Source organism: Aristolochia californica, unplaced genomic scaffold, assembly GCF_029961685.1.
Source record: "Aristolochia californica isolate CCGP_79_NKW_82.1479 unplaced genomic scaffold, dmAriCali1.0.hap1 SCAF_14, whole genome shotgun sequence".
Taxonomy (NCBI): domain Eukaryota; kingdom Viridiplantae; phylum Streptophyta; class Magnoliopsida; order Piperales; family Aristolochiaceae; genus Aristolochia; species Aristolochia californica.
In genome coordinates, this window is record NW_027181815.1 from 8,941,258 (window position 1) to 8,969,012 (window position 27,755).

At 45.1% G+C, this 27,755-nt stretch overlaps 1 protein-coding gene across 3 annotated transcripts in view; it reads left to right on the forward strand.

The window, feature by feature from the left end:
• LOC137949994 (phosphatidylserine decarboxylase proenzyme 2-like) overlaps window positions 1–27,755 on the forward strand; it is a 113,292-nt gene that overhangs the window by 29,649 nt on the left and 55,888 nt on the right. For all 3 annotated transcript variants that reach the window (XM_068796309.1, XM_068796310.1, XM_068796311.1), the window contains 2 exons: window positions 9,432–9,587; window positions 9,690–9,774. In XM_068796309.1, coding sequence (XP_068652410.1) covers window positions 9,432–9,587; window positions 9,690–9,774 — 241 coding nt within the window. The remainder of the gene's footprint in view (window positions 1–9,431; window positions 9,588–9,689; window positions 9,775–27,755) is intronic.

Consider the following 27,755-nt stretch of genomic DNA (forward strand, 5'->3'; position numbering starts at 1 on the left):
GGAGAAAGTACCTTCTGGGCAAGGAGTCCATATGAGTGTATTAGGCACATTCTAGGGAGTTGCCGCAGAGAGACAAGTAAGGAGGTTGGATGCCAATAAAGCCTCCGAGTCCGAAAGGGCTCTTCGGAGATTGAAGTTCCATCCTCCATATTTGGTCCATTGGTTTGAGATAGAGGCTTCAATATTCCAAGCCAAATTTGAAATCAAACCATGGCTGATATTGAAATTGCACTAGCTCATCCACCAATTTGACCAAAATTTTGTTAGATTTCTCTTAACAAAGTAGCATTTTACAACCTTCTTGAAATCATGAAATCAGTTGGAAGGATATTTGCATGCCCCATAATAGGGGAGGTTTGGGCATCCGGTCTACAAAAGAAATGAACAAAGCTCTTATGCTCAAATGGATTTAGAATTTTAACAACAAGCACAATAGTTTATGGAAGAATATGGTGAAATTCTACCTTCAATTTTCGGGTGCATGGTGGAGAGAGGGTGGCGCTGCTCGCCTCCTATCCCCGATATGGAAATCAGTTTTCAAGCTCCTTCCAGTATTTAGAGATGCTACCGCATTTCACACGGGCAACGGGCAACGGAAGGACCCTTCTCTTTTGGTCGGACGAATGGTGTGGCCCCCGATCTCTCTCAGAGGACATTCCGGGGCTGCATATGGTGGCAAACAACCTCTCTTGCTCTGTGGCCGATTCATGGAGTGATCACTCGTGTCTTCAGTTTCGTCGGGGATTAAATGATGAGGAATCGTTGGCTTTTTGTTCTCTCCTTACTAAACTCAGCAGTACTATTCTTCGAGAGCACTCAATTGATAAGATGATTTGGAAGCCCAGTAATAATGGTCGATTCATTATCACTTCGGCTTACTCTCATATCAGAAAGCAAGACTATAGTCCTCATGAGCACAAGGCAAATCTGGCTTGGAAACTCGCAGCGCCAAGCAAAATCAAGTTCTTCGTGTGGTCAGCTATCAGAGAACAGATTCTTACTTCAGACAACCTTCACAGAAGAGGCTTCACTGCCCCCGAGCTTTCTTGTCCCCTATGCGGTGAGTGTGAAGAGACAGTCCAGCATGTCCTCTTACACTATGGATTTTCGTGGCAAGTTTGGATGAAGATATTTCAAAAAATCGGACTCCAACTGGGGCTACATCAGGACCTCTTTGGCACCTTTGAGATGGTTCGAGGGATTCTCCTTCCTCGGCTTGGCAAGTTAATTATTTCAGCCTGTCTTGCTCATGTTCCATGGTGCATTGGGCTCGAGCGGAACAACCGAAGATTCAACTCCAAAGCTAGTACCCCAGACAACACGGCTTCTCATGCCGTCGGCCTCATCTTGAGTTGGCTTCATACAAAGAAGGATTTTGCCACTCTTTCAGGGGTTTCCCTTTGGGAAATTTGGACTTTGATTGCTCACATGTCTGGCCCTAGCAGAGCTCTTAGAATGGTTATCTAGGATCCTCCCCCCATTGACTGCATAAAGCTGAATTTTGATGGTAGTGCTATTGAATGTCCTGGTCCAGCAGGAGCAGGTGGTATATTCGGAGGTCACAATAGAGACCCCATTCGTTCTTATGCGGGTCTGGTGGGCATTCCCGATTCTAATACTACTGAAGTTAGTGCTCTGTTGTTTGGCCTCCAAATCTTCAGAGATCGTCTCCATGGCAAGTTAATCATTGAAGGTGACTCGAAGACGGTTATTAGTTGGTGTTCCAAAGATAGCTTCCCCCCTTGGTGCCACTGGCCCATCACTGATAGTATTGCTGACATTGTATCTTCTTTGCATTGTAATTGGAATCTCATTCCTAGATTAGCCAACTCTCTGGCTGATAAATTGGCTAAATTCGGAACTTCCCAACAATCTCTCATTGTATGGGAAGGATTCCCTCCTTTGTAATTTGCTCTTTTGAGCTTTTGTCTTAAAGAAAATCAGCATCATTTCAAAAAAAAAATATTATAATTTTTTTCCAGATAGGGGACAACCTATTACGTCTCCCACCCTCTGTCCACCATCCAGATAATTTGTTTGCTTTAGTGGTGACTAAAGTTCTCCAAATCAAATAAGGACAAATTAAATTTCCAAATCCATTTAAGCAGCAAGGCAAAATTAGTGGTAGCAGTATCGCGGATCCTAAGACCTCCAAGGAGTTTAAGTTTACACACCTCACCCCATTTCACGAGACTATACTTCCTTTCACCATTCGGTCGTCCCCAAAGAAACCTCCTTTTGAGGAATTCAATTCTTTTCCTGATAAAGGCTAGACACCAATATAATGAAAGAACATAAGATGGGATACTGTGAAGGCATGATTTAATAAGAACAAGCTACTCCCAATATTCAGAGATGCAACTTCCTCTTTTGGTCAGATGAATGGTGTGACCCCCACCTCCTCTCCGAGGATTTCCCGGGGCTCTCTAGGGTGGCGAGGGACCTTTCTTGCTCAGTGGCCGATTCTTGGAGAGATCGCTCATGCACTCTCACGTTTCACCGGGGATTAAATGATGAGGAAATTACGGCTTTTTGCTCTCTCCTCTCCAGATTTAGCAGCACTACTATTCGTGAGCATGCAGTTGATAAACTGACATGGAAACCCAGCATTAATAACCGATTCACAGTTGCATCTGCCTACTCTCACATTAGAAAACAAGATTATAGCATGCATGAGCACAAGGCTAACCTGGCATGGAAGCTCTCAGCGCCTAGTAAAATCAAATTCTTTGTGCGGATGACCATCTAGGAACAGATCCTCACCTCTGACAACCTCCATAAAAGAGGTTACACTGCCCCCGATCGCACTTGTCCCCTTTGTGGTGTGTACGACGAGACAGTCTAGCATGTTCTCTTATATTGCGACTTTTATTGGCAATTCTGGATGAAGATATTTCAGAAGATTGGTCTCCAAATGGGGCTACATTAGGACATTTTCGGAACCTTTGAGATGGTTATGGGGATATGCCTTCCTAAGGTGGGCAAGATAATTCTCTTGGCATGCCTTGCACATGTCCCATGGTGTATATGGCTCGAGCGAAACAATAGGAGATTCAACTCCAAGGCTAGCAACCCGGATAATATAGCTTCTTAGGCAGTGGGCCTTATCTCGAGTTGGCTACATTTTTGGAAGGAGTTTGCTTCTCTATCGGGCGTCTCCCTTCGAGAAAATTGGGGCTTGATCGCGCACATGGCGGGCCCCTGTAGGAATTTGGTTATGGCCACCTGGGATCCTTCCCCCTACGACTGCATCAAACTCAATTTTGATGGCAGTGCTTTAAGCTGTCCTGGGCCAGCTGGAGCTGGTGGTGCTTTTAGAGACAACAGTGAAGACCCTATTCTATCCTATGCAGGGCCGGTGGGTATTGCTGATTCAAATACTGCTGAAGTGAGTGCTCTTCTATTCGACCTCCAAATCTTTAAAGAGCAGCTTCATGGCAAGTTGATTATCGAAGGCGACTCAAAAACTGTCATCAGCTGGTGTTCAAAAGATAGCTCCCCTCCTTGGGGCCACTGGCCAATCACTGATTTTATTGCTGATATTGTGTCATTCATTCATTGTAATTGGAACCTCGTTCCTAGATCAGCCAATTCTTTGGCTGATAAATTGGCTAAATTCGGAATCTCCCAACAATCTCTCATTGTTTGGGAAGGCTTCCCCTCTTGTAATCTGCTCGTTTGAGATCTCATAATAAAATTCAGTATCATTTAAACAAAAAAGAAAGTACAAGCTTACCCGCTTTGGAGAGAAATTTTCCTCTCCAAGAAGCCAGACGGCCCTCCAGACGCTCAATACAAGGATGCGAAGAGCTTTTTGAAGGCAAAACGGATGACAAGGGGAGGCCCATATAGGTGCAGGGAGGTGTAGCAATTTTGCACCCTAGATAACAAGACTTAGAGTTCAGAACATTTGGATCAATGTTGAAACCGGTGATGGAGGATTTTATCCTGCGTACCTTTTTGCCGATGAGATTTCAAATAAATGAAGCAGAGCTTTAATATGAAAAAATTGGTTCATTGTAGCTTCACAAAAGAGAATGGTATCATCTGCATACTGAAGGAGGGCAATATCTTGACTAGGGTCATTAGAGATGGGGCTTAGCCAGCCAGAATTTTTAGCAAGACGGAGGGTGAAGACGAAAGGAGATAACGGGTCCCCTTGTCGAATGCCTCTAGTTGCGTTGAAGAAACCACAAGGTTTACCATTGACAAGGACAGTGTATGACGTAGTAGAGATACAACTTCTCATCCAGAATTTCCAACGGGTGCTGAAACCCATTTTGTCAAAAAGGTAGTCAATTAAAATCCAACTGACATGGTCGAAGACTTTTTCAAAGTCAAGTTTCAAGACAAATATGGGCAATTTGGATTTTTTGAAGGAGTCAAGGAGTTCATGGGCCGCCATTGGTGAGTCAAGGATATTAGACCACAAATAAAAGCATTTTGACAAGGGTTAATGATTTTGGGAAGGAGGGATCTGAAGCGGTTGGCAAGAATTCGAACTATGAGGCTGATAGGCCTAAAGTCTTGGGGAAGGGCTGAATTGGCTTTTTTTGGGATTAGAGCAATGAAGGAGGCACCAACAGCTTTATGAGTGATACCAACTTGGTGGAAATTATGAACAAAGGCATACACATCATTTTTGACTATTCCCCAGAATTTGTGATAAAACTCACCATTGAAACCATCTGGACTAGGGGCTGTCCTTGGGAAGGCCGAGAGAAGCCAAATCAATTTCTTCTGGACAGAAAGGGCGCTCTAGTTCATCCACATCTGAAGTGGATATAAGCTTATATTCGAGCTGATATAGTGTAGGACGGTTGAAGCATTCCTCTAAATAAAGATCTGAAAAGAACTTGACAAGGAGGTTGGATATTGAGAGGCTATCCGTGATCACCTGGTCTCCATGACAAAGAGAGGTGATACGGTTAGCCCTTCTTCTGGCTGAGGCAATAGCATGAAAATATTTTGTATTTCCATCCCCCTTGGCCAACCTGTGGAATCTAGCTTGCTGTTTCCAATGAATAGTTTCATTTCTAAGAAGATTTGGGAGCTCTTGATTTAAATGATTTTTGATAAGTAAATCAGGAGAAGAAAAGAACCTTTGTTCTTCGAGGAGATCAAACTCAAATATGTGATGTCGGACCGAATCTTTCCGAGAGGCAGCAAAAGCGCAATGGTTGAAAGACCAAGAGCAGATCTTCGCTTTCAGGGTTTTGAGTTTAAGGGGGCAACCCGGGTTAGGGTGATGAGCAAGATCTTGCCACCAGATAGCAAGTTCGGAATTGAAGGATTCATCAAGGAGCCAGGAGTTCTCAAAGCGGAACGGAGATCGACCCCAAGCTAGGGGGTGAGTATTGATTTGTATCGGCCAATGATCGGGGCCAGTTTGATTGAGGACTTGGCCTGACGTATTGGAAAAAAGATGGAGCTAATCATTATTTGCAAAGAATCTTTCAAGTTTGGAGAGGACTGGGGTTTTTTGGCCATTTGACTAGGTGAATTTTTTTTCCAGAGAATGAGATTTCAGAGAGTTCAAGGCTACCAATGAGATCCGAGAAGGCCCTCATTGTGGAAGAGGTTCTAATGGCGGGAAGGCTTATTCAGAGCATTGAAGAGTGGCCTTGAATTCCCCAACAAGGAGCCAGGGCAGGTCCTAGAGTTGGACGAGGAGGAGGATTTCTTCCCTAAAAGAGGCACGGTCACAATGGCGAGTTGGGCCATAAATGCCAGCTAGGGCCCTGAAGGTCCCCAGGGATCGGTCATGAAAGCGAATGCTGATAGAGAATTGGGCTGGCTGAGTGAGAATGGCTTCAATTGAATTTGGATTCCAAATGACAAGAATGCCACTAGAGTGCCCAATCGCGTCAACCTTTGCCTATTCAGGGTCCGAGTCATACCAAAGTTCACAAGAGACAGAAATATCAAAAGTTTGTAACTTAGTTTCAACCAATATTACAATGCTTGACTTACATTAAAAAGGGCCGCCTTGATAACCGTGCACTTAGAGCATAAGCCGATTCCACTGACATTTCATGAGAGAACAATGATTGAGGGGGGGTGGGGGTGAGATCCTCCTCTGGGCAGTGGAGAGAATTGTGGTACTATTTGCAGAATTCCCACACTAATTTTGTCATTTCCTCAAACTCTTGCGGTGGATACTCGTGCTCTTGAGCTTTGAGGAACTGGATGAAACCGTCGGCAGCCTCACTTTGGGAGATCAGAGAGAAGTTTGCCAGATAATAAGGTTTTGGAGGGGAGGGAATGGGCGGAGAACTTTTGGGAGTGCATGGTTTTGGCGGGCTAGGCTCTTTGCCCTTGCTCTTCTTCTTTCTTCTAGAATAGGTGAAAGCAAAAGGGGTAGCGGGAGGCTTTTTTTTTGGAGTTCTTTTGGAGTATGTGAATGCAAAAGGGATGATGGGTGGTTTGTTGGAAGAACTTGAGGCCTCCATTGGATTATTTGACTTGGGTCCAGAGGGGTTGGACAAAGAATGTGAGGGAAGTGGGTATTTAAACAAACTGGCAGCCGTTTATTTGGTGGGGTGAAGTGATTGTGCCTTTCAATAAGATTCAGACATTCCTTGAAGTTTGAGTCCCGCCGATCTCCTACATCAGAGAAGGATCCTGATTTTGACCTGTTGTCAGCTGGGGAATCATTAATCTGTGGGGATGACAAAAGGGTGGGGGTTGCCAAGTGGCGGCACTGAAAAGACTATTTGGGGAGTTGGGGTTTTGGTGGCTCAGTGTGGCAGAAGTGGTAAAGAAGTTTCGAATTTGTGTGAAATGACATGTGGAAGATGCCAGAGTCAGAGGTGGGGCAATTAGGACAATCTCCCATCCTTTGACAGGACAAGAGATAGAAGGATCAGAAAGATGTAGATTGCAGAAAATTGGCGGGTATTTCGAAGCCTTTTTTTTTATTGGATGGCAGTGGGGGTAGGAGAGGTTGCAGGTTTGGAGATGATGTGGATGGAGGTAATTTGGGTTTTCGAAGGGGTGGGGTAGTCTTGGGGAAAGGGCGCAACACTTGAGTGGGGTACGGTCGCATTGGGAAGGGGGGGAGAGGTCTTTTCAGAACTCGAGGGAGGGTCATTGATCGAAGGGAAGGGACCCCTCGGGATCAGAGCTATGGTAGGTAGCGGAAGAGTCGAGGAGGCGGGGAGGGCGGCGCTCGAGGTGGATGAGGTTATCAGAGTAGTTGAAGGGGCTGTCAGAGTAGCTGGAGGGAGGAGTTGACGGGGCATAGATGGGACAAATGTAAGGGGTGGAGCTCTAGGAGGAGGGATGGGGATTGGTGATTTGACTTGATCGGCATAGGATTCAGAGGGGCAAGGGTAGGGAAAGGCGTTTGAGGAAGGTACAGGGAGAGGATATTTTGGGAGACAGGCGATGTCAACCCAACTGACAGGTGGCAGGGTGGGGAGGGTGATATGACCGAGAGCTGTAGAAGGGGGTTCGATGTGATTTTTTTGGGGGAAGAGAGGGTTGATGTGGCTGGTGACGTGTTTGGAATAGATGAGAGGATGGCTTGAGTGTTCAGGTGAGGTGTCAGAGTGAGGACAGGTGGGGATTTCGAAGTTTTTTGGGCGTGGGATTCCAAGGGGCTGGTGTTCAGGGAAAGTGTGGGGGGAGGATTTTTCGGGAGTAGGGCGTTGTGAGCCCAGCTGACAGGTGGCGGTGTGGGGGAGGGCGGTTTGATCAAGGGGGGCAGAAGGACATTTGATTTGGCAGGTGACTGGTTCGGGTCAGGTGAAAGGACGGGGGGTGATTCCGAGGTTTTTTGGTTTTTGAATTTTGAATTTGGGTTCGGGACAGCTGTCCCTGTAGGTTCATTCGGTGAGTCCCTATTTATTTGGTTTCAGTTTGACTCCAGGCCAGCCAGGTTTAGAGTTAACTTCGGATTCTTCTGAGGCAAGCCAGGCTGAGTTGGACTCGGTGAGAGGCCTTGCGAGTCGGAAACCATGGCGGGGAGGACGACCAGGTTTTTGAACTCCAGGATGATCCAGGTAGTGATCTCGCCGGAGATAAGATTAACATAGTGAGTTCCACTTATCGGAATTTTTGGCCGGAGGAGAAATCTCTCCCAGTGGAGGAGCACTGGCTGATCTTCTGCCCAGATGAGTTCACCGAAGATGCTAGCAAGGCATTCCAGGGTGTGTCAGCACCGTAGCTCCGCAAGAATGCCCCAAACATCCAACCAGTGGCCTGAAAGGAGGGTTGTGAGGCTAGAAGGCCAGTCTTCCATTCTCAGAATTGGAAATCCCACTTCGTTCTTGAATTTAAGTAGTTTGTGTCAGTCTTCTGCCGAGTTGAAAACTAGAAGCCACTGTCTGTCCTGAATCTGAGGAGTGGCACAAACTTCAATCGTTGGGGCTTTTCCATGGATCCAGTTTCTTAATTGTTGGCCTAAGTTGTTGGCGGGGTGGACAGAAATGACTGCAGCCAAGGATAGCCGGCGTACTCCCTTGGTCATAGCTTGGGCCGGGAGGGTAAGAGAATAGTCTTTTTCATGTTGAAGGATCGGGGGGAGGGTGGTAGTTGGTCGTTGGCTCTTTGAGTGGGGTGGAATTATGGCGGCTGGGGAGGGTCAGCTTTTTTCTGGATGGGGGCCTCGGGGAGGGGCGAGGTTGTTGGAGGATTTTTTTTTTTTGAGGATTTGTTGTAGGGTTAGGCGGACTTTTTTCCATCCAAGCCCGGATTTAGAGCTTTGAAGCAGAAGCAGTGAATAGTGATATATAGTATCAGTAGTGGTATTTCGCCCCAACACCTTGTTGTGGAGGAAGACTCATCTAGCTAGGTTTGTTTGTACTTTACTCTATCTTTTAATAGCTTATACACCACATTTAAAAGAAAAAAAAGTAGTGTCTTTTCTTGAATCCTTGGACCTCACTGGATCTAGTTGGAAAACATAAGCTTTGAACATTGTAAAAAAAAAAGAAAAAAAAAAATATGTGTGTTTTGAATGTAGCCAGTTGTAATGTTGCAAGACCAAGGTTTGTTGTATCAGAGTTATACATCTCAGATTTTGGGGAGACACTATGGGTGTTATGGAACAGATAATGGGCAGGGTTTAACAAATTTTCAGTTTTACAGGCTGTATAATAGGGCATTACATGCATTATGCTCAATATATATTGAGTTCCTATGACAATCACCCGTGGTAAAGACCAAGCAAATGGGGAAAATTGATGTTCGCAGCATGGGGTTCATGTGACCTGTAGTTTATATTATGGAGCTGAATCTCTTTGTAAATTTTCATTTTGCTAGCTAGCTGTGGCATAAATTTTACTCTCTTCTCTCCCTCTTATGGATTGTTTTTTGAAATTCATCATTATGAAAATATTCTAAGCATGATGTGCCATTATATTTGGTTCATATGGTATCGTATTTTTTGATTGTAGTAATCATTGGTCAACTGCATTCTATTGTAGGGAATCTCTTATCAGTAGCTGTCCTGTATGTGGTGAGACTCTTAGCAATATCGACAGGCTGAATGATATTATTCACTTAACTTTATGCTTTGATGAGGGAACTGGAAACCAGATCATGACTGGAGGATTCTTAACAGATAAACAGGCATCATATGGGTAAAAAGTTAACCAATTGTCATTTTCAAAGTGATCCTTACTACAATAATCTATTATGCTTTGAAACAGAGAAGACATTAATTTTTGTTATTTGTGCCCCAGGTGGATTTGGAAGTTAAGTGAGTGGGCCCATGTCTCATCTTATGACATTGGCTTAAAATCTGGGTCAAAGGCTTCACATATCTTGGTATGTATCTTACTATTACAATCATTATTTTTATTATTTTTTTTAAAAGATGCTGATTTTTATTAAGAAAAAGCTCAATCGAGCAGATTACAAGGGGGAAGCCTTACCAAACAACGAGAGATTGCTAGGAGGTTCCAAATTTTACCAATTTATCAGCCAAAGAATTGGTTGATCGAGGAACGAGGTTCCAATTACAATGAATAAATGACACAATGTTAGTAATACAATCAGTAATAGGCTAGTGGCGCCAAGGGAGGGAGCTATATTTTGAATATTAGTTGATGACCGTCTTAGAATCTCCTTCCATATACAGCTTACCATGCAGACGTTCTTTGTAGATTTGAAGACCGAATAGAAGAACACTTCAACAATATTTAAATCAGCAATGCCCATCGGCCCTGCATAAGATAGAATAGGGTCTCCACTGCTGTCTTTGAAAACACCACCAGCTCCAGTTGGCCCAGGACAACTTAAAGCACTGCCGTCAAAGTTGAGTTTGATGCAGTCACAAGGGGGAGGATCCGAGGTGGCCATAATTGGGGTTTTGCACGGGCCCGCCATATGCGCGATCAAGCCTCAATTTTCCAGAAGGGAAACACCTGATAGAGAGTTCCTGGTAAGTAACCAACTCGAGATAAGGCCCATTGCATGAGAAGCCATGTTTTTCGGGGTACTAGCCTTGGAGTTGAATCTTCAGTTATTTCGCTCGATCCATAGGCACCGTGGGACATGCGCAAGGCATGCCAAGAAAATTAGCTTGCCCAACCTAGGAAGGCAAATCCCCATAACCATCTCATAGGTTCCAAAGAGGTCCTGATGTAGCCCCATTTGGAGTCCAATTTTCTGGAAGATCTTCATCCATACTTGCCAAGAAAAATCACCATTTAATAGAACATGCTGTATTGTCTCATCACTCGTACGACAAAGGGGACATGTACGATCGGGGGTTGTGTAGCCTCTGCTATGGAGGTTGTAAGAGGTGAGGATCTATTCCCTTATAGCTGTCCACACGAAAAATTTGATTTTACTAGGCATTGAAAGCTTCCATGCCAAATTTGCCTTGTGCTCCTGAATGCTGTAATCTTGCTTTTTGATATGAGAGTAGGCGGATGCAACTGTGAATCGGCCATTAATACTGGGCTTCCATGTCAGTTTATCAACTGCATGTGCAAGGATAGTAATGCTGTTGAGTCTGGAGAGGAGAGAACAAAAAGCCGAAGTTTCCTCATCATTTAATCCCCGACGAAACGTTAGACTCCATGAGCGGTCACTCCAAGAATCTGCCACTGAGCATGAGAGGTCTCTCGCCTCCCTAGAGAGCCCCGGGAAATCCTCGGAGAGGGAGCGGGGGCCGCACCATTCATCCAACCAAAAGAGGAGGGTCCTTCCATTGCTTGTGTGAAAGGAAGTTGCATCTCTGAATATTGGGAGGAGCTTTTGAATTGATTTCCATATCGGGGATAGGAGGCGAGTAACGCCATCCTCCCTCTACCAGGCACCCGAAGGTTGAAGATAGAACCTGACCATATCTCTCCATAGGCTGTTATGCTTGATGTTGAAGTTTCAGATCCATTTGAGCATAAGAGCATTGCTCATCTCCTTCGTAGGTCGGATGCCTAAACCACCCCGATTGTGGGGCATGCAAATATCCTTCTAACTCATCAAATAATATCTGAAGGTGTCCTTTGATTGTCTCTAGAGAAAATGCAGTCGGATGGCGTCAATCCTGTAGCAAACGGAGGCTAGACAGTGCATGAAGGATAATAAATAGTTTGACCATCCTGCCAAACAAGACTTGAGAAGAGTGATTCGCCCTGTAGTAGATAAAAACTTGCCCTTCCAAGTAGCTAGTCTCTTTTCAAATTTCTCAATAAGGGGGGACTAAAGCGTCGTTGAAGGCCGAGAGTCAAAGAGTGGGAGTCCTAGATATATAATTGGCAAATTTCCCAATGAGCACCCCAAATAGTCAGCCATACTCTGAATCACAAATGATTGGATGTGATAGCCTAGGAGAGTGGTTTTCTTCCAATTAATGTTCTTACCAGAAGCCTATTCAAATAGTCCCAATACAGCACGCAGTTTTCGGATTTGATCCATAGTACCAACCCCAAAACAAATGGTATCGTTGACAAACTGAAGGATCGACACATCAAAGGCTGCACAGTCTGTCGTGGGGAGGAGCCATCGCAAGTTCTTTGCCGAATAGATCAATGAGGATAGATATTCTGCAGAAATGGGGTCTCCCTGCCTGATTCCCTTGGATCCCTTAAAATACCCGTAGGCCGTTCCGTTGAGATCAACGAGTAGCAAAGGAGATGCAACTTTGAATCCAGAAGCGCCATTTTTCCCCGAATCCCATCTTCCCCAGGAGAGTGTCCAGAAGCTTCCATTTAACTTTGTCAAAGGCTTTCTTGAAATCAAGCTTTAGGATGAATCTGGAGAGCTTTGAAGCCTTAAAATAGTGGATGAGCTCGTGGCATGCCATGGCCGAATTTTATATATCTTCCTTCCCTTGATAAAAACACTTTGGCCATGATGAATGACAATAGGGAGAACTGCCTTGAGGCGATTGGCAAGGAGGTGCGCAAGCACCTTGTAGGCATTGGTGGTGAGACTGATCGGCCAGAAGTCAGATGGAAGTTCTGCCTCTTCTTTTTTAGGGATGAGGGCAATAAATGAAGCTCCGATGCTCCTAAATCTGATGTCATGCTGATAGAAGAAGTGAACCATGCAGGCAATGTCGTCTCTTATGAAGGGCCAACATCGGCGGTAGAATTCCCCGTTAAAACCATCTGGGCCCGAAGCAAGATCCAGAGGAAGACCCAGTGTTGCTTTTTCAATTTCCCTTATGGAGAAAGGGAGCTCGATGAGATTAGCTGTTGCCAAATGAATAACCTGGAAATGATCCCTTTCGAAGAAAGGGTTGATTGGCTGGCAATCCGAATATAAATCTGTAAAAAAGTTCACCAGTGAGTCTGAAATAAGGGATTGATCCGAGGTAATCTCACCATTGATGTTGAGCGTGGTGATGCGGTTGGCTCTTCTCCGTGCAGAGGTTACTGCATGGAAGAATTTAGTATTGACATCCCCATCAGTAAGCCACTTAAATCTTGCACGCTGCTTCCAGTGCATGAGCTCACTATGAGTGAAGGACTGCATTTGCCCTTGGAGGGCATATCTCTGAGTTATTTCCGAGGAAGAGAGGCTTCTAGATTCCTCCTCAGAGTCAAGAGTGGCAATCTGAGAAAGGACGAAGGCTTTCTCGGCATAAGAAGAGGCCTTTCTCGCAGAGGTCCAGGATCGCAGCAACGACTTCAGCATCTTGAGCTTGGCTGGGAAAGTCCAACCGCTCAGGCCAGCAACGACCATCCTCTCCCAGAAGGACTGGATAGAGGGGTCAAAAGAGGGTGGTTATTTCCCCGGAGGGGCTCCATGTAGACGGTGTCTATCACCTTGGCAAGTTCCACTATCTGGGCCCAGGTTTCTGGGTCAAATTTTTGCTGTTCTGTCTTGAGAGCAGCCACATAATTCTGAGCTCTTTCGCTCGGCTTTGGAAAGAGGAAGTCCCCTATCTCTGGGTTGCAGGGGTATGTAGTAGTAACACTGGGACCTCCCTAGAGAAGCTGTCTCAGTTGGCCTCTATTCCGGCGCTGGTAGGTGGCGAGGGGAGGACGAGAAGGAATTTTTGGGTGAGGATTTCTCAGAGGTGAGGGATGGGGAGTGTTCATTATCTGAGTGGTGGCTTGAGGGGTGTGAGGACTGTGGGGGTGATTTATAGGAGGGCCTGCGGGGTTTTTAATGAGGGTGTGTGTGGTTATTTCGGGGGATAAGGCGGGAGGGTGAATGGCAGCTGTAGGTATCTGGGGGTTGGATAGATTCTGTCTGGGAAAAATTTTGTGGTGGGGGGTGTTGGGTGGTATGGCAAGCTAGAGGGAAGGACTATCGAGGAGGTAGCTGGAACAGCATCAGTGCCAGCTATAAGATTGGCTGGGAAACGACGTATCTACTGGGGAGAAGAGACCAGGGTTGCTGCTCTCAATGTGTGGACAGGTTGTGAAGAATCTTTAGATTCAGCTGCAGGGCTTGAGGTCACATTTCTGAAGTTTGCAATATCTGCCAACTCAATGCGGATCCAGAATTAGGCATTATCCACCATAATGCATCGGAAGTGATGTCTTTTGCAAGGACGAATAGGATTGATGAGGATCCAGGCCTCATCTAAGTGATGCAAGTGTTCAGTAAGAGGGTCCATAGTAATTATGGAACCAAACTCCGAGATGATGTTCGTGAAAACCTCATTGTGCCATAGTTCCTCAGGGAGGCCGGTGACTGTAGCCTATTGCCCAAATTGACTCGAAGGAGTCGAGGGGAGCCATTCTGATATCCCAATGATGCCCAAGGGGGTGTGGGGGTGTGAGAGCAAGGGCCACAGAAGACTCTTGTTGGGTTTCAAAATGAACAAGCCAGAATTGGGGGTTGAGGTAGGAAATTCTGGGTGTGTAGGGGAGGTGAAGTTCATCGGTTAGCCATTGAAGGATGCTGGATTTGACGATACTGGGGGAGGTGTGGACTAGGATAGAGTGGGCCAGAGATTGTCGCCCTTTATGGAGCAAGTTGGGAGGGATTTGGATGGTTTTGGATGTTTCTGAGTGAAGGTGTGTTCGGACATCGTGGCCTTAAAAGAGGTTCTGAATGGTTTCGAAGGAAGGGGAGGGCTGATTGGAGGGAGAGGTGGGCTCAGGGGTGTTTTGTCTCTAGTGGGGCTTGGAAATAAAGGGGGGGGGGGGGGGGGGGGGGGGGCTCGTGTGGTGTCGCTGGAGTCGGTGTTGGAGAGATGCTCCGGATGGCTTCTACAAACTCCTTCCAGCCGAATCCCGAGTTGGTGGCCTCGGGAATATAGATCCTGGTGAGCACTGTTCAGCCACAACGATGGATGACACGCACTCTCTTCGTCCCCGGAAGGAGCTGACCAACAGGAAGAAAATCGAATCCTGTGTCCAAAGTGCACGGGCTCGATTGGCTTTGTTCGTGACTCTTTGGAATTGAAGAACGAAGTTTGAAATGGCCTCCATCGGAACGCAGATGAAGGACATATTCGATTCGACGGCAGAGGAGATGCGAATCACCTGTCCGGAGCTCCGAGCCACTATCTCCACTGTAACTCTGTTCTTTCCGTAACTGAAACGGAAAGGATGGTTCCTCTTCTTTCCTCGGGAGATCGTCTTCCAGTTGGTGTCGAAACCTTCCATCAGAGGTTCTGGAGACTCGATGGAGGGGAGCTCCGAGATTTCCGAGTGTCTAGAGTGACTTTTTGTTGGATTGATGATTGCAGATTGTCTATGTCTTCTCGGCAAGACGTCGTCTTTCCGTCGATCGGAGTCGGAGAAGGTGGCTGTGACCTTGCCGGAAGTCTGTCGTTGTGGGTTCTGGTCACCGGCCATGGGGATGGTGACCGGAGAAGGGTCCCGGCTCATTTCGAATAGTGGCACACGTTAGCGCATTAGAAATCATTAGACTCTCGGTGCATGTTCCTTTTTTGTTTTTTATGTTGAAATGGTGAACTTAATTGAGCCCAAGGGCAAACTAAGGAGGGTTGACCTAACAATGAGAGATTGGAGTTTACCCCCATAGCAAGCAATCAGCTACATGATTAGCAAAGCAATTTACAAGATACCAACTAAGTACAATATTGGAAGACCAATTTTTGATTTCTTAGAAAACATGCCAAAATATCCTAGGAGAATCAGCATCATCTGAATTCCATTAATGACTCTGAGAGTGTCTCTGGGTATAGACTTCAAAAATAAAAAGACCAAGAGAGTCTCCACAAATGACCGACTTATGGAACGATAATGGAAGGAACCTGTAGTGAGCAATTTGAAAAGGGTGCGATAGTTATGAAGCTAAAAAATGCTAAAATCAAAGTTAAAGGTCTGGTTCAAATTCCACCGTGCTTCCCTCTCTGCTAAAAAAGAAGCCCTTTGTTTTCAAGTTGAGGCTCTTGACCTCCTCAAAAAAGGTAGACCTCACACTCCCCATGAATTTTCTGAAAGTACTATTGCTTCTTCAAATCTCCAAAATTTGATGAATCATGACTGCACTATATAGAAGCAGCACAGAAGGGGATGCCAATACTATGTCTGAATGAAGGGGATGCCAATACTAACTTCTTTCAATCTATTGCTTTGGCTCGCAGAAGATCTAACAAGAATAACTCTCGCCAGATCAGGAATGAGTTGAGCTCTAATAGATTTGAAATACCTAATGAAATCGTAAGTTTCTACACAGCTCTATATGAAAAGGAATGCCATAACATACCTGTACTTGATCTTTCCTTAAGTGTTTGTCTCTATTGCAAAAAGATAATCTTGAAAAGCCGTTCACCATGGAATAAATTGATGTGGCAGTCATCCAAATAAATTTGGATAATACACCAGGCCTGACGGTTTCACCGGGGAATCCTACTGAGCTGCAGGACACTTTATTGCTGATATGTACGGGCAATGGTGGATGATTTTTATTCAAATGGGATTATGTTCAGAAATTTGTGGGCTTTCTTCATTGCCCTTCTTCCATAAAAGGAGAACATGGAGAAAATTTCTGATTTTTGTCTTATTAGTACGATTTCTGGTGCATACAAAATCATTTCCAGACTTCTTCCTAATAGGCTGAAAGTGGTTGTCCCTCACATCATCAGCCATGAGCAAAGCTTGTTCATGAAAGGAAGAGTTATCTTAGATGCTGCTATGGAGGTCCATAAAGTAATTGATTGCTTTAAACGCAGCTCTCAGCCATGGTCTATGTCGAAGCTTGACTTTGAAGAGGCCTTTGGTTTATTTGCTACAAATACCTTGATATTATGATGGCGAAGATGGGGTTGGGGTAAATGGAGGAAATGGATAAATAGCTGTGTTGCATCTACTTTATTCTTGGTTCTCATTAATGGTAGCGCCTGTAGTTACTTCAAAAGTTCAAGGGGATTGAGACAAGGTGACCTTCCTGTTTTTTGTTCAACGTTGTGGCTGCAGGTTTATTCTAGTCAGCAATGGAATTGAAATGGCTTAATCCCCTTTTCATGGATGGTTATTTGGATCCGATTAGTCTCCAATGTTCTTCCAAAACTCTCTCCCCTCCCCCCAAAAGGTCAGAAATAATGGCACCGCCCAATTCGTCCTTCCCTCCACCAATGGAACCTGAAATTCCTGAACAGACAGTGTCCCCCCTGTCATCACTACATATCAAAGAAGACGGCGACGCCTGGAGAAAGAGATTGAGAAAGGAAGTAAGGCCTCGGCCATCCTCAAGCGCCTGAGAGGCATGACAGTCCTCAGCTCCCGACTCCATCACCTGGTAGACCTAATCACCTGGTGGATGAACTTCAGGTCGAGCGACCTAAATATGACGACGAGACATGGCAACAAATGATGAGTCTCACGCGAATTTTTGGAGCAGTGTACAGAGGTTAGTTGCCTGGAGACAACATCTTGTCGGGAGTTCAAACCCTCAATTCCAAATGATTGTGTTATCTTGGAATGTAAGGGGTATTGGTGGCTTTCGGAAGAAGGAAATAATTTCAAACTTTCTCTCCCAGTTCAAACCATCCGTGGTTATTTTACAGGAGACAAAGTATCAGGAGATGTCTGACACTATCGTTAAGGAGATCTGGTCGAATCCTTCTATAAAATGGGCGGCTGTTAACGCATTAGGCCATTCCGGGGGGATCCTTGTGGCCTGGGACTCTTCTCTTTTGGACTCCCTCCAGATGGCTGAAGGTCATTTCTCCCTAGGCATTCAGTTCAGGGACCTCTCCTCCGACAAGATATGGTGTATAGGGGGAGTGTACAGCCCAAACAGATATCACGAGAGAAATCTCTTTTGGGAAGAATTATGCGAGTTATATCAATCTTGGAGACTCCCATGGATTTTTGCGGGTGACTTTAATGCAATCCGGTACTGCAACGAGAAGAAATCCCCCGCCACTCGTATTTCTACCTCTATGAGAGGTTTTTCATATTTCATTGGCAGTTGTATTTTGGATGAAATCTCCTTATCCGCGAAAAATTACACGTGATCAAATTGCCAACAACAACTGATTTTATCAAAGCTGGACCATTTCCTAGCTTGTCCATCCTGGTTGCAGCTATTTGGAAATGTCTTGGGGCGTGTTCTCAATAAGGTGGGGTTAGATCACTGGCCAATCATGGTAACTACTTCTTTTGAGAAATGGGGTCCTTCCCCCTTCAGGTTCGAGAACTCATGGCTGTTTGCGGAAAATTTCGCTTCTCTTATTGATGGTTGGTGGTCAGAAGCCCCAAGCTTAGGCCGACAAGATTGGGCCTTCCCTCTGAAGCTTCGCTTCTTTAAAGGCAAAATCAAGGAGTGGGCCGCCTGTCACTGTATTGCGTTGGCTGATGAAACGACCTCTCTTCTTGCTTAGATAGAGGATTTGGACCTTGCCGAGGAGCAAAGGTACTTGACTTTGGAGGAATATTCTGTTCGAGTTTCTCTCAACTCTAACCTCAATTCTATCCTTCATCAAGAGAAAATCCAATGGAAACAACGAGCTAGATTTAAATGGCCGAAGGAAGGAGATGCCAATACTAAATTCTTTCATGTTGTGGCTTCGGCTAAACGTAGGTCCAATCGAATTACCTCATTATGCATTAATAATGAAGGTAACGTCGTGTCGGACCGATATCACTAATGTGTTGTTGAAGTATTTTACAGATCTATACTCAGAAGAATCCTACAATAGACCAAAATTACATCACATCAGATTCTCTCAGTTATCTCCAACTACTGCCTCTTTATTAGAGCTTCCTTTCTCGGACGTGGAAATTGAGCACGCTGTCCTAGGCATGGAATGTGATAGAGCGCCGGGCCCTGATGGCTGCAATGGTGATTTTCTTAAGAGATTTTGGCACAGTTCAAGGAGGACATCTCAGGAATGATTCACGGTTTTTGTAGAAATGGGGTTACCCTCCGCAGTATCTGTGCGTCATTTATTGCTTTGGTCCCGAAGTAGGTTAATGTCGAGAGACCGGAGGATTTCCGACCAATCAGTCTCGTCTCAAGTGCCTACAAAATCATTGCTTGAATTCTGGCTCATTGCCTAAAAGCTTGTCTTCCTACCGTCATGCACAGAGGGCAAGGTGCTTTCCTTAAAGGAAGAGAGATTTTAGACTCCACTATGGCTGCACATGAGCTTATTGACCACTTCCAGCGGAACGAGGAGCCCAGAATTGTGCTGAAACTTGATTTAGAGAAGGTGTTTGATAGAGTAAATTGGATTCTCCTTGATGAGATCATGGGTCAGATGGGTTTTGGAGACAGATGGAGATTTTGGATCAGGAGTTGCGTAGGATCGGCCTCAAATTCTCTCCTTTTAAATGGCACAATCTGTGGGTTTTTCAACGGGTCCAGAGGTATTAGACAAGGTGACCCGCTCTCCCCCCTCCTTTTCAACATGATCGGTGAATTCCTCTCTTCTATGTTTTATTCTGCAATTAGCCTTAGATGGCTTCCTCCGATCAGCCCTCAAGAAGCATTTAATGTCCCTATCCTCCAGTATGCAGACGATACTATCATATTTAGGATCGGTAACATTGAGGGAGCAAGGAAGATTAAAGCGATTTTGGGCCTTTTTGAGGTAGCATCAGGCCAGAAAGTCAATTGGAGAAAGATCTCTCTAATGGGGTTTAACATTAGTCCTGAGCTTCTTGCAGAGATGGCTAGTTTATTCGGTTGTTCAACAAGCAATCTACCATCCACATATCTTGGCCTGCCATTTTTTAACGGCCGCATTTGTAAAAGGCTTTGGACTCCGGTGGTTGAGAGGATTGAATCCAGGTTGGCAACTTGGAAAGAACGGTTACTTAGTAAGGCAGGGAGGTTCACCCTTCTCAAATCTTGCATTGCAGGTATTCCAAATTATTCTCTATCTTTTATGCCCTATCCTGCATCCATATGTAAGACAATGGATAAACTGAAAAGAAGGTTCTTATGGAGAGGATCGAGTGATACCTTTAAATATCACTTGGTCAAATGGGATGAAGTCTGTTTGCCAAAAAATTTGGGCGGACTGGGGATTCGGAAAACCAAAGATATGAATCAAGCTCTGCTCCTTAAATGGCTATGGAAAATCAATACTCAATCCTCAAATCTTTAGAAGGAAATGGTTATCGCCAAGCTTGGAGGTATGACTCATTGGTGGATGTCAGGGGGAAATCAGAGAGGTCTATCTCCAATTTGGAGAGTGCTATACCTACTTGTTCCAAAATTTTCAGTTGCTTGCAAATTCTATGTTGGAAACGGTAGGACTCTTAAATTTTGGGATAATTTATGGCTGGGGCAGGAACCACTACAGAGTGCCTTCAGAGGTTTGTTTCTCCTATCCACCCATAGGAATATATCGGTTGCCGATGCTTTCGAGGAGGGTGGTATGAACTTGCATCCTAGAAGAGGACTCTTAGATTCCGAGGCTTTAAAGGCCAGTCGATTGATGGATTCAGTAACTGCTATAAAAATCCGTCCTTTGGTGGCAGATAAGCTCGTTTGGTGGCCAGAGAAAAAAAGCATCTTCTCAGTATAATCTGCTTTCAGTTTCATCAATGGTTGGAATACTTCTCATCAGAATCATGAGGTCTTTTTTGTTTGGCATCTATGTGCTCCACCTAAGATTAAATTCTTTATGTGGAGTGTTTGTCACGGCAAGATTCTCTCCGCGGATGTGCTTAGAAGAAGAGGTCATCCCTTAGTAGACCCCTTATGCCTTCCCTGCAATATTGAAGCCAAGTCCACTAGTCACATTTTGCTTCAATGCATCTTTTCATGGAAGGTGTGGACATCCATTCTCAGCAGGACAGGGATTCAATTTTGTATGGCGGCCGATTTGATCGCATTCAGTAAATCGCTTCTTGGTATGTCTCTTCCTGGTCTCGGCAAGGTGATGCTCTCGGCCTGTGCTAGCTTTATACTGTGGGGTTTATGGAATGAGCACAACCGTAGAAGGTTTGAAGGTAAAATCGAATCTGCGGATTGGGTGGCGAACCGAGTGGTTGGGCATATTTCCTCTTGGCTCCTCACGAAGAAGTCTTTCTCCTCTTTTGTGGGGACTCCTGTCCGTGATAACTGGTTTAATTTGGCTAGGTTAAACTTGAAGACAAATGCCCGGACTATGCAGGAATGGACCCCTCCTGATCCTGGTTACCTTAAGTTGAACTTTGATGGTTCCTCTCTAGGTAACCCCGGACTCTCAGGATTTGGCGGGGTTATCTCGGACCACCTAGGTAACTAACTTTACTCATATGCTGGCCCTTTAGGAATCTCAAACTCTACGTCGGCAGAGCTTCACAGTCTCCTCAATGGGCTCCACGTTTTCCGAGATAAGTGCTCTGGCCCCCTCCATATCGAAGGGTACTTGAAGGTGGTCATTGGATGGTGCGAGCGTACATCCCCTCCTCTGTGGCATCATTGGGACATTTTTTGGGATATTATTGATATTTGTTCATTATTATCTTGTATTTGGTCTCACTTTCTGAGATCTGCAAATTCGGCAGCCGATGTGCTTGCTAAAAACGGAGCTACCCTACAATCCCTGGTTGTCAGGGAGATGCTCCCCTCTTTGTCTTGTAATATATACGCACATCTTTTTCAAAAAAAAAAATGTTGGATCCGATTAGTTGCATGGCAGAGTTTGATGTGCCTCGTCTTCAGTTGCGGATGACACGCTCATTTTTGGTGTTGGTTCACTGAAGTATGCAGTGAAGATCAAGGCCCTGCTTGGTTTATTTGAGATTGTGTCGGGACAAAAGGTCAATTGTCAAAAACCACACTTTTGGGGTTCAACATCTGCCTAGCATATCTTCAGTCAATGGCGGATATGTTGGGATGCTCATTATCCTCGACCCCAACCACATATCTTGGCCTCCCTCTCTTTACCTATCGCATCAGTAAGGATCTTTGGACCCCGGTTATTGAGCGGCTAGAATCACGTTTGGCCACTTGGAGAGATCGTTTCATCTCGAAAGTTGGAAGACTTGTCCTTCTTAAAGCTTGCTTGGCCAGTATTCCTAACTATTTCCTCTTCTTACTCCACTGCCCAACTTCGATCTGTGTGCAAATTGACAAATTGATGAAAAGGTTCCTTTGGCATGGCACTTCTTCGGACTTTAAGTATCATCTTGTGGGACGGAAAGATGTGTGCATCCCCAAACCTGGGGGAGGGTTGGGTATACAACTCACCAAGGATATGAGTACGGTTCTTCTCCTTAAGTGGATTTGGAAATTCAACAATGTTGGTAGTAATTTTTGGAAGGTGATGGTATCCCACAAATTGAACTGGCAGAATCATTGGTGGACTTTGGAAGGAAGGAGAGCTTCGCTCTCTCCAATCTGGAGAGCTATATTCCTTCTCCTTCCCCTTTTTCAGCTCAGGTCTTCGCTTCCATGTTGGCAATGGTCGCATAGTTCCTTTTTGGGAGGATTGGTGGGTTGAGTTTGTTAAGTTCTGGAGTCTAATTAACGCCTTATGCCGCCCACGGGATTTGGGGATTTCACACTTGCTTTTCGGTTGCCCTAGTTTTCTCCTAGCAATTGGGGTCACCGTTATTAGGGTGATTGATGATCATGAGTTGCGAGAGAGTGGTTAGAAAAATACACAGAGGGAATGGTGTGTGCGATTTTCTCTTGTAAACTTCTTCTTCATCATATTGAATGACTATAGTGGCGGAAGGACAAGATGTAGTCTCACCTTGAGGCGCACCTATATAAATATTGTGTGTTCGTGCTTGATTATTTTTTCGTCTGCTATTATTATTGCTCTTGATAGTATTGAATTAGGGTGTCTAATTCCTAATGGAGTCCGGACCTTTGAGCGCCTCCTTCAGTTGTGTTTGGCAAGCCTCTTCCCAGTGCTGCCTCTTTGTTGACAACGCCTAGAGATCTGGATCCTAGGATCTTTGCCTCCCTCGTGGGTTGGATGACTCGAACGCTTTGCTTGCCTCACACCTGTTGGAGACTCTCTCTTCCTCTAGGCCCAGGGAGACCATAGCTGATTCGATGATTTGGTGGCCGGAAGCTAGTGGTAATTTTTCAGTCTCTTCCGCTTACTCCCTCATTATGGGATGATCTTCGTCATTGTCTGATCATGAGGTGGCCCTTATTTGGCGATTGTGTGCTCCCTCGAAGGTCAAATTTTTCCTGTGGAGTGCTGGTCTTAACAAGATCCTCACAACTGACAATCTTTGACACTGTGGTAACCGTAGTGCTTGTGCTTCCTGCCCCCTTTGTGGCCATGTGGATGAGACTATTAGTCAGCTTCTCATCTCTTGCCCTTTCTCATGGTTGATTTGGATGAGCATTTTCAGTCGGATTGGCTTTCAGCTATGCTTGCCACGGGATCTTCTCTTGATCTGGTGCATGCTCCTTGGAATCTCCTGCCCAAATTGGGCAAGATGCTTGTCTCTGCTTGTGTTGCTTTTATCCCTTGGGGCCTCTGGAAGGAGTATAACAATGGGGATTCAACACCAAATTTCTCTCTCAGGATAGGGTTGCCTCATCTATCATTGGTTCCATCTCTATACGGCTCCACTTTAGGAAGGAGTTCTCCTCTCTCTTGGGCTGCCCTCTCAGAGACAACTGGCGTGCCCTTGCTCACATTGGCTCTCCAGCTAGACCTCCCGTAATGCAGGTGTGGCAACCTCCTCAACTGGGCTTCATCAAGCTGAATTTTGACAGTAGCTCCTTTGGCAATCCCGGCATGGCGGGCTTTGGTGGTGTGTTTCGGGACTCCTACAGGAATCAGCTCTTGTCCTACTCCGGTCCCATGGGCATCTTTGACTCCACCTCTACTGAGCTCCAGACCCTCCTCAGTGGCCTCACCATTTTCCGGGATCGTCTCTTTGGCCCTATCAACATCGAGGGAGATTCTGCGGTGATTATTAGATGGTTCTCCTCCTCTACCCCACCATAGCGACATTGGGATGCTTTTTATTCTATCATGGACGTTATCCTCCACATTACCTTTATTTGGTCACATGTTCTCAGATCTGCTAATTATGTGGTTGACGCCTTTGCTAAGTAGGGAGCTTTCCTCTAATCCCTGGTTGTAAGGGGTGTGTCTCCCTAGTTTGTTTGTTTGTTCTCTTTGATTAATAAATTATCACTTTAAAAAAAAATGGATGGTTGGTTGGAGAAACCCATTGTGCAATTTGTTGACGATACAATTGTCTTTAGGGATGGATATATGGATCAGCTTCTGCGCATCAAGGAATCCTGAACATATTTGAGTCAGTGTCTGGTCAGAAAATTAATTGGTAGAAGTCCATGTTATATGATTTCAATATTCGGCAATCAGATCTAATTTCCATGGCAGTCTTGGAAGTTGTCCACGGGGTTTTCTTGGTGTTGAACTTGGCTTACTCCTTTTCAATGGTGGAACTGACAAAACTCTTTGGAATCCGGTGTTGGAAAAGCTTTAGTATCATCTCTCTACATGGAAAGGGAGGTTAATCGCCAAGGGTGATAGGTCGACTTTTATCTAATCTTGCATCTTGTGGATTCCAGTATCTGAGCAGCTTGGAGATTTTTTCACTAAAGCACAGTCTAAAAGAGAGTTTCCTATCTCATGTAATAAGCTTGGCTCACTAGAAATTTATGCTTCAGCTGAAGTTATAGTAATTGGGCTGAAGTTTCAGTTATTTTCATACATTTTTTTTTAAATGATGCTGAATTTTATTAAGAGAGCTAAAACGAGTAGATTACATGAGGGGAAGCCTTCCCAAAAAATGAGAGATTGCTGGGAGGTTCCGAATTTTGCCAATTTATCAGCCAAAGAATTGGCTGATCTAGGAACGAGGTTCCAATTACAATGAATGGATGACACAATGTCAGCAATACAATCAGTGATTGGCCTGTGGTGCCAAGGAGGTGAGCTTTCTTTTGAACACCAGCTGATGACAGTCTTTGATTCGCCTTCAATAATCAACTTGCCATGGAGCCGCTTTTTAAAGATTTGGAGGCCGAACAGAAGAACATTCACTTCAACAGTATTTGAATCAGCAATACCCACCGGCCCTACATAGGATAAAATATGGTCTCCACTGCTGTTTCTGAAAACACCACCAGCTCCAACCGGCCCAGGACAACCTAATGCACTGCCATCAAAATTGAGTTTGATGCAGTCGTAAGGGGGAGGATCCCAGGTGGCCATAACCGGATTCCTAAGGGGGCCCGCCATGTGCGCTATCAAACCCCAATCAAACCCCAATTTTCTCGAAGGGAGACGCCCGATAGAGAAGCAAACTCCTTCCTAGAATGTAGCCAGCTCGAGATAAGGCCCACTGCTTGAGAAGCTACATTATCCGAATTGCTAGCCTTGGAGTTGAATCTCCGGTTGTTGCACTCTAGCCATATACACCATGGGGCATGCGCAAGGCATTCCAAGAGAATTATCTTGCCCAGCTTAGGAAGGTGTATCCCCATAACTATCTCAAAGGTGCCAAAAAGGTCCTAATGTAGCCCCATTTAAAGACCAATCTTCTGAAATATCTTCATCCAGACTTGCCATGAAAAGTCGCAATGTAAGAGAACATGCTGGACTGTCTCATCACACACACCACAAAGGGGGCAAGTGCGATTGGGGGCGGTGTAACCTCTTTTATGGAGGTTGTCAGAGGTGAGGATCTGTTCCCCGATGGCCGTCCACATGAAGAATTTGATTTTATTAGGCGCTGAGAGCTTCCATACCAGGTTTGCCTTGTGCTCATGCATGTTGTAATCTTGTTTTCTAATGTGAGAGTAGGCGGATGTAACTGTGAATCGGCCATTAATGTTGGGCTTCCATGTCAGTTTGTCAACTGCATGCTCACAAATAGTAGTGTTGCTGAGTTTGGAGAGGAGAGAGCAAAAAGCAGTAGTTTCCTCATCATTTAATCCCCGGTGAAGCGTAAGACTCCATGAGCGATCTCTCCAAGAGTCAGCCACTGAGCAATAGAAGTCTCTCGCCACTCTAGAGAGCCTCGGGAAATCCTCGGAGAGGGGGCGAGGGCCACACCATTCATCCGACCAAAAGAGGACGGTCCTTCCATTGCCTATGTGAAAGGAAGTTGCGTCTTTGAATATTGGGAAGAGCTTTTGAATTGATTTCCATATCGGGGATAGGAGCCGAGTAGCGCCATCCTCCCTTTACCAGGCACCCGAAGGTTGAAGATAGAACCTGACCAAATCACCCCATAGGCTGTTATGCTTGATGTTGAAGTTCCAGATCCATTTGAGTAAAAGGGCATTGTTCATCTCCTTCGTAGGCCGAATGCCTAAACCACCCCGATTTCGGGTCATGCAAATATCCTTTCAACTCACCAAATGGTATCTGAAGGCGTCCTCTGATCCTCTGCAGAGAAAACGTCGACGGATGGCGTCAATCCTGTTGCAAACTGAGGCTGGACAGTACATGAATGATAATAAATAGTTTGGCAGCCCAGCCAAACAAGACGTGAGTATCTTGCAGTATCTTTGTCAGTTTACTTAGAGTAATCTGATTTATGTTGGTTAGTAAGGACAGATTAATACTTTTCTATGTAACCATTACTTAAGAGGATAAAGGGTCGAGTTTTACCCTAATTCTCTGGACTTAATTGAAATGCAGAAAATTTTATGCCATCGTTTGCATACTCTTTTTTGTTTTTTTTTTTGGAAATGATGCTGAATTTTATTAAGAGAGCTCAAACGAGCAGATTACAAGACGGGAAGCCTTCCCAAACAATGAGAGATTGATGGGAAGTTCCGAATTTTGCCAATTTATCAGTCAAAGAATTAGCTGATCTAGGAACGAGGTTCCAATTACAATGAATGGATGACACAATGTCATCAATACAATCAGTGATTGGCCAATGGCGCCAAGGGGGGGAGCAATCTTTTGAACACCAGTTGATGACAGTCTTTGAGTCTCCTTCGATAAGCAGTTTGCCATGAAGTCGCTCTTTAAAGATTTGGAGGCTGAATATAAGAGCATTCACTTCAGTAGTATTTGAATCAGCAACACCCACTAGCCCAGCATAGGATAGAATAGGGTTTCCATTGATGTCTCTGAAAACACCACCAGCTCCTGCCGGCCTAGCACAGCCTAAAGCACTGCCATCAAAATTGAGTTTGATACAGTCGTAACGGGTAGGATCCCAGGTGACCAAATGTGCGATCAAACCCCAATTTATCTTGGCCAACCTAGGAAGGTGGATCCCCATAACTTTCTCATAGGTGCCGAAAAGGTCCTAATGTAGCCCCATTTGGAGTCTAATCTTCTGAAATATCTTCATCCAGACTTGCCAAGAAAAATCACAATGTAAGAGAACATGCTAGACTATCTCGTCGCACACACCACAAAGGGGACAAGTACGATTGGGGGCTGTGTAACCTCTTTTATGGAGATTGTCAGAGGTGAGGATCTGTTCCCTGATTCATGTCCACACGAAGAATTTGATTTTACTAGGCGCTGAGAGCTTGCATGCCAGGTTTGCCTTGTGCTCATGCTTGTTGTAATCTTGCTTTCTAATGTGAGAATAGGCGGATGCAACTGTGAATCGGCCACTAATGATGGGCTTCCATGTCAGCTTATCAACTGCATGCTCACGAATAGTAATGCTTCTGAGTTTGGAGAGGAGAGAGCAAAAAGCCGAAGTTTCCTCATCATTTAATCCCTGACGAAACGTGAGACTCCATGAGCGATCTCTCCAAGAATCAGCCACTGAGCAAGAGAGGTCCCTTGCCACCCTAGAGAGCCCCGGGAAGTTCTCGGAGAGGGGGTGGGGGCTGCACCATTCATTCAACCAAAAGAGGAGGGTCCTTCCATTACCTGTGTGAAAGGAAGTTGCATCTCTGAATATTGGGAGGAACTTTTGAATTGATTTCCATATTGGGGATAGGAGGCGAGTACCGCTAGGAGGCGAGTAGCGTCATCCTTCCTCCACCAGGCACCCGAAGGTTGA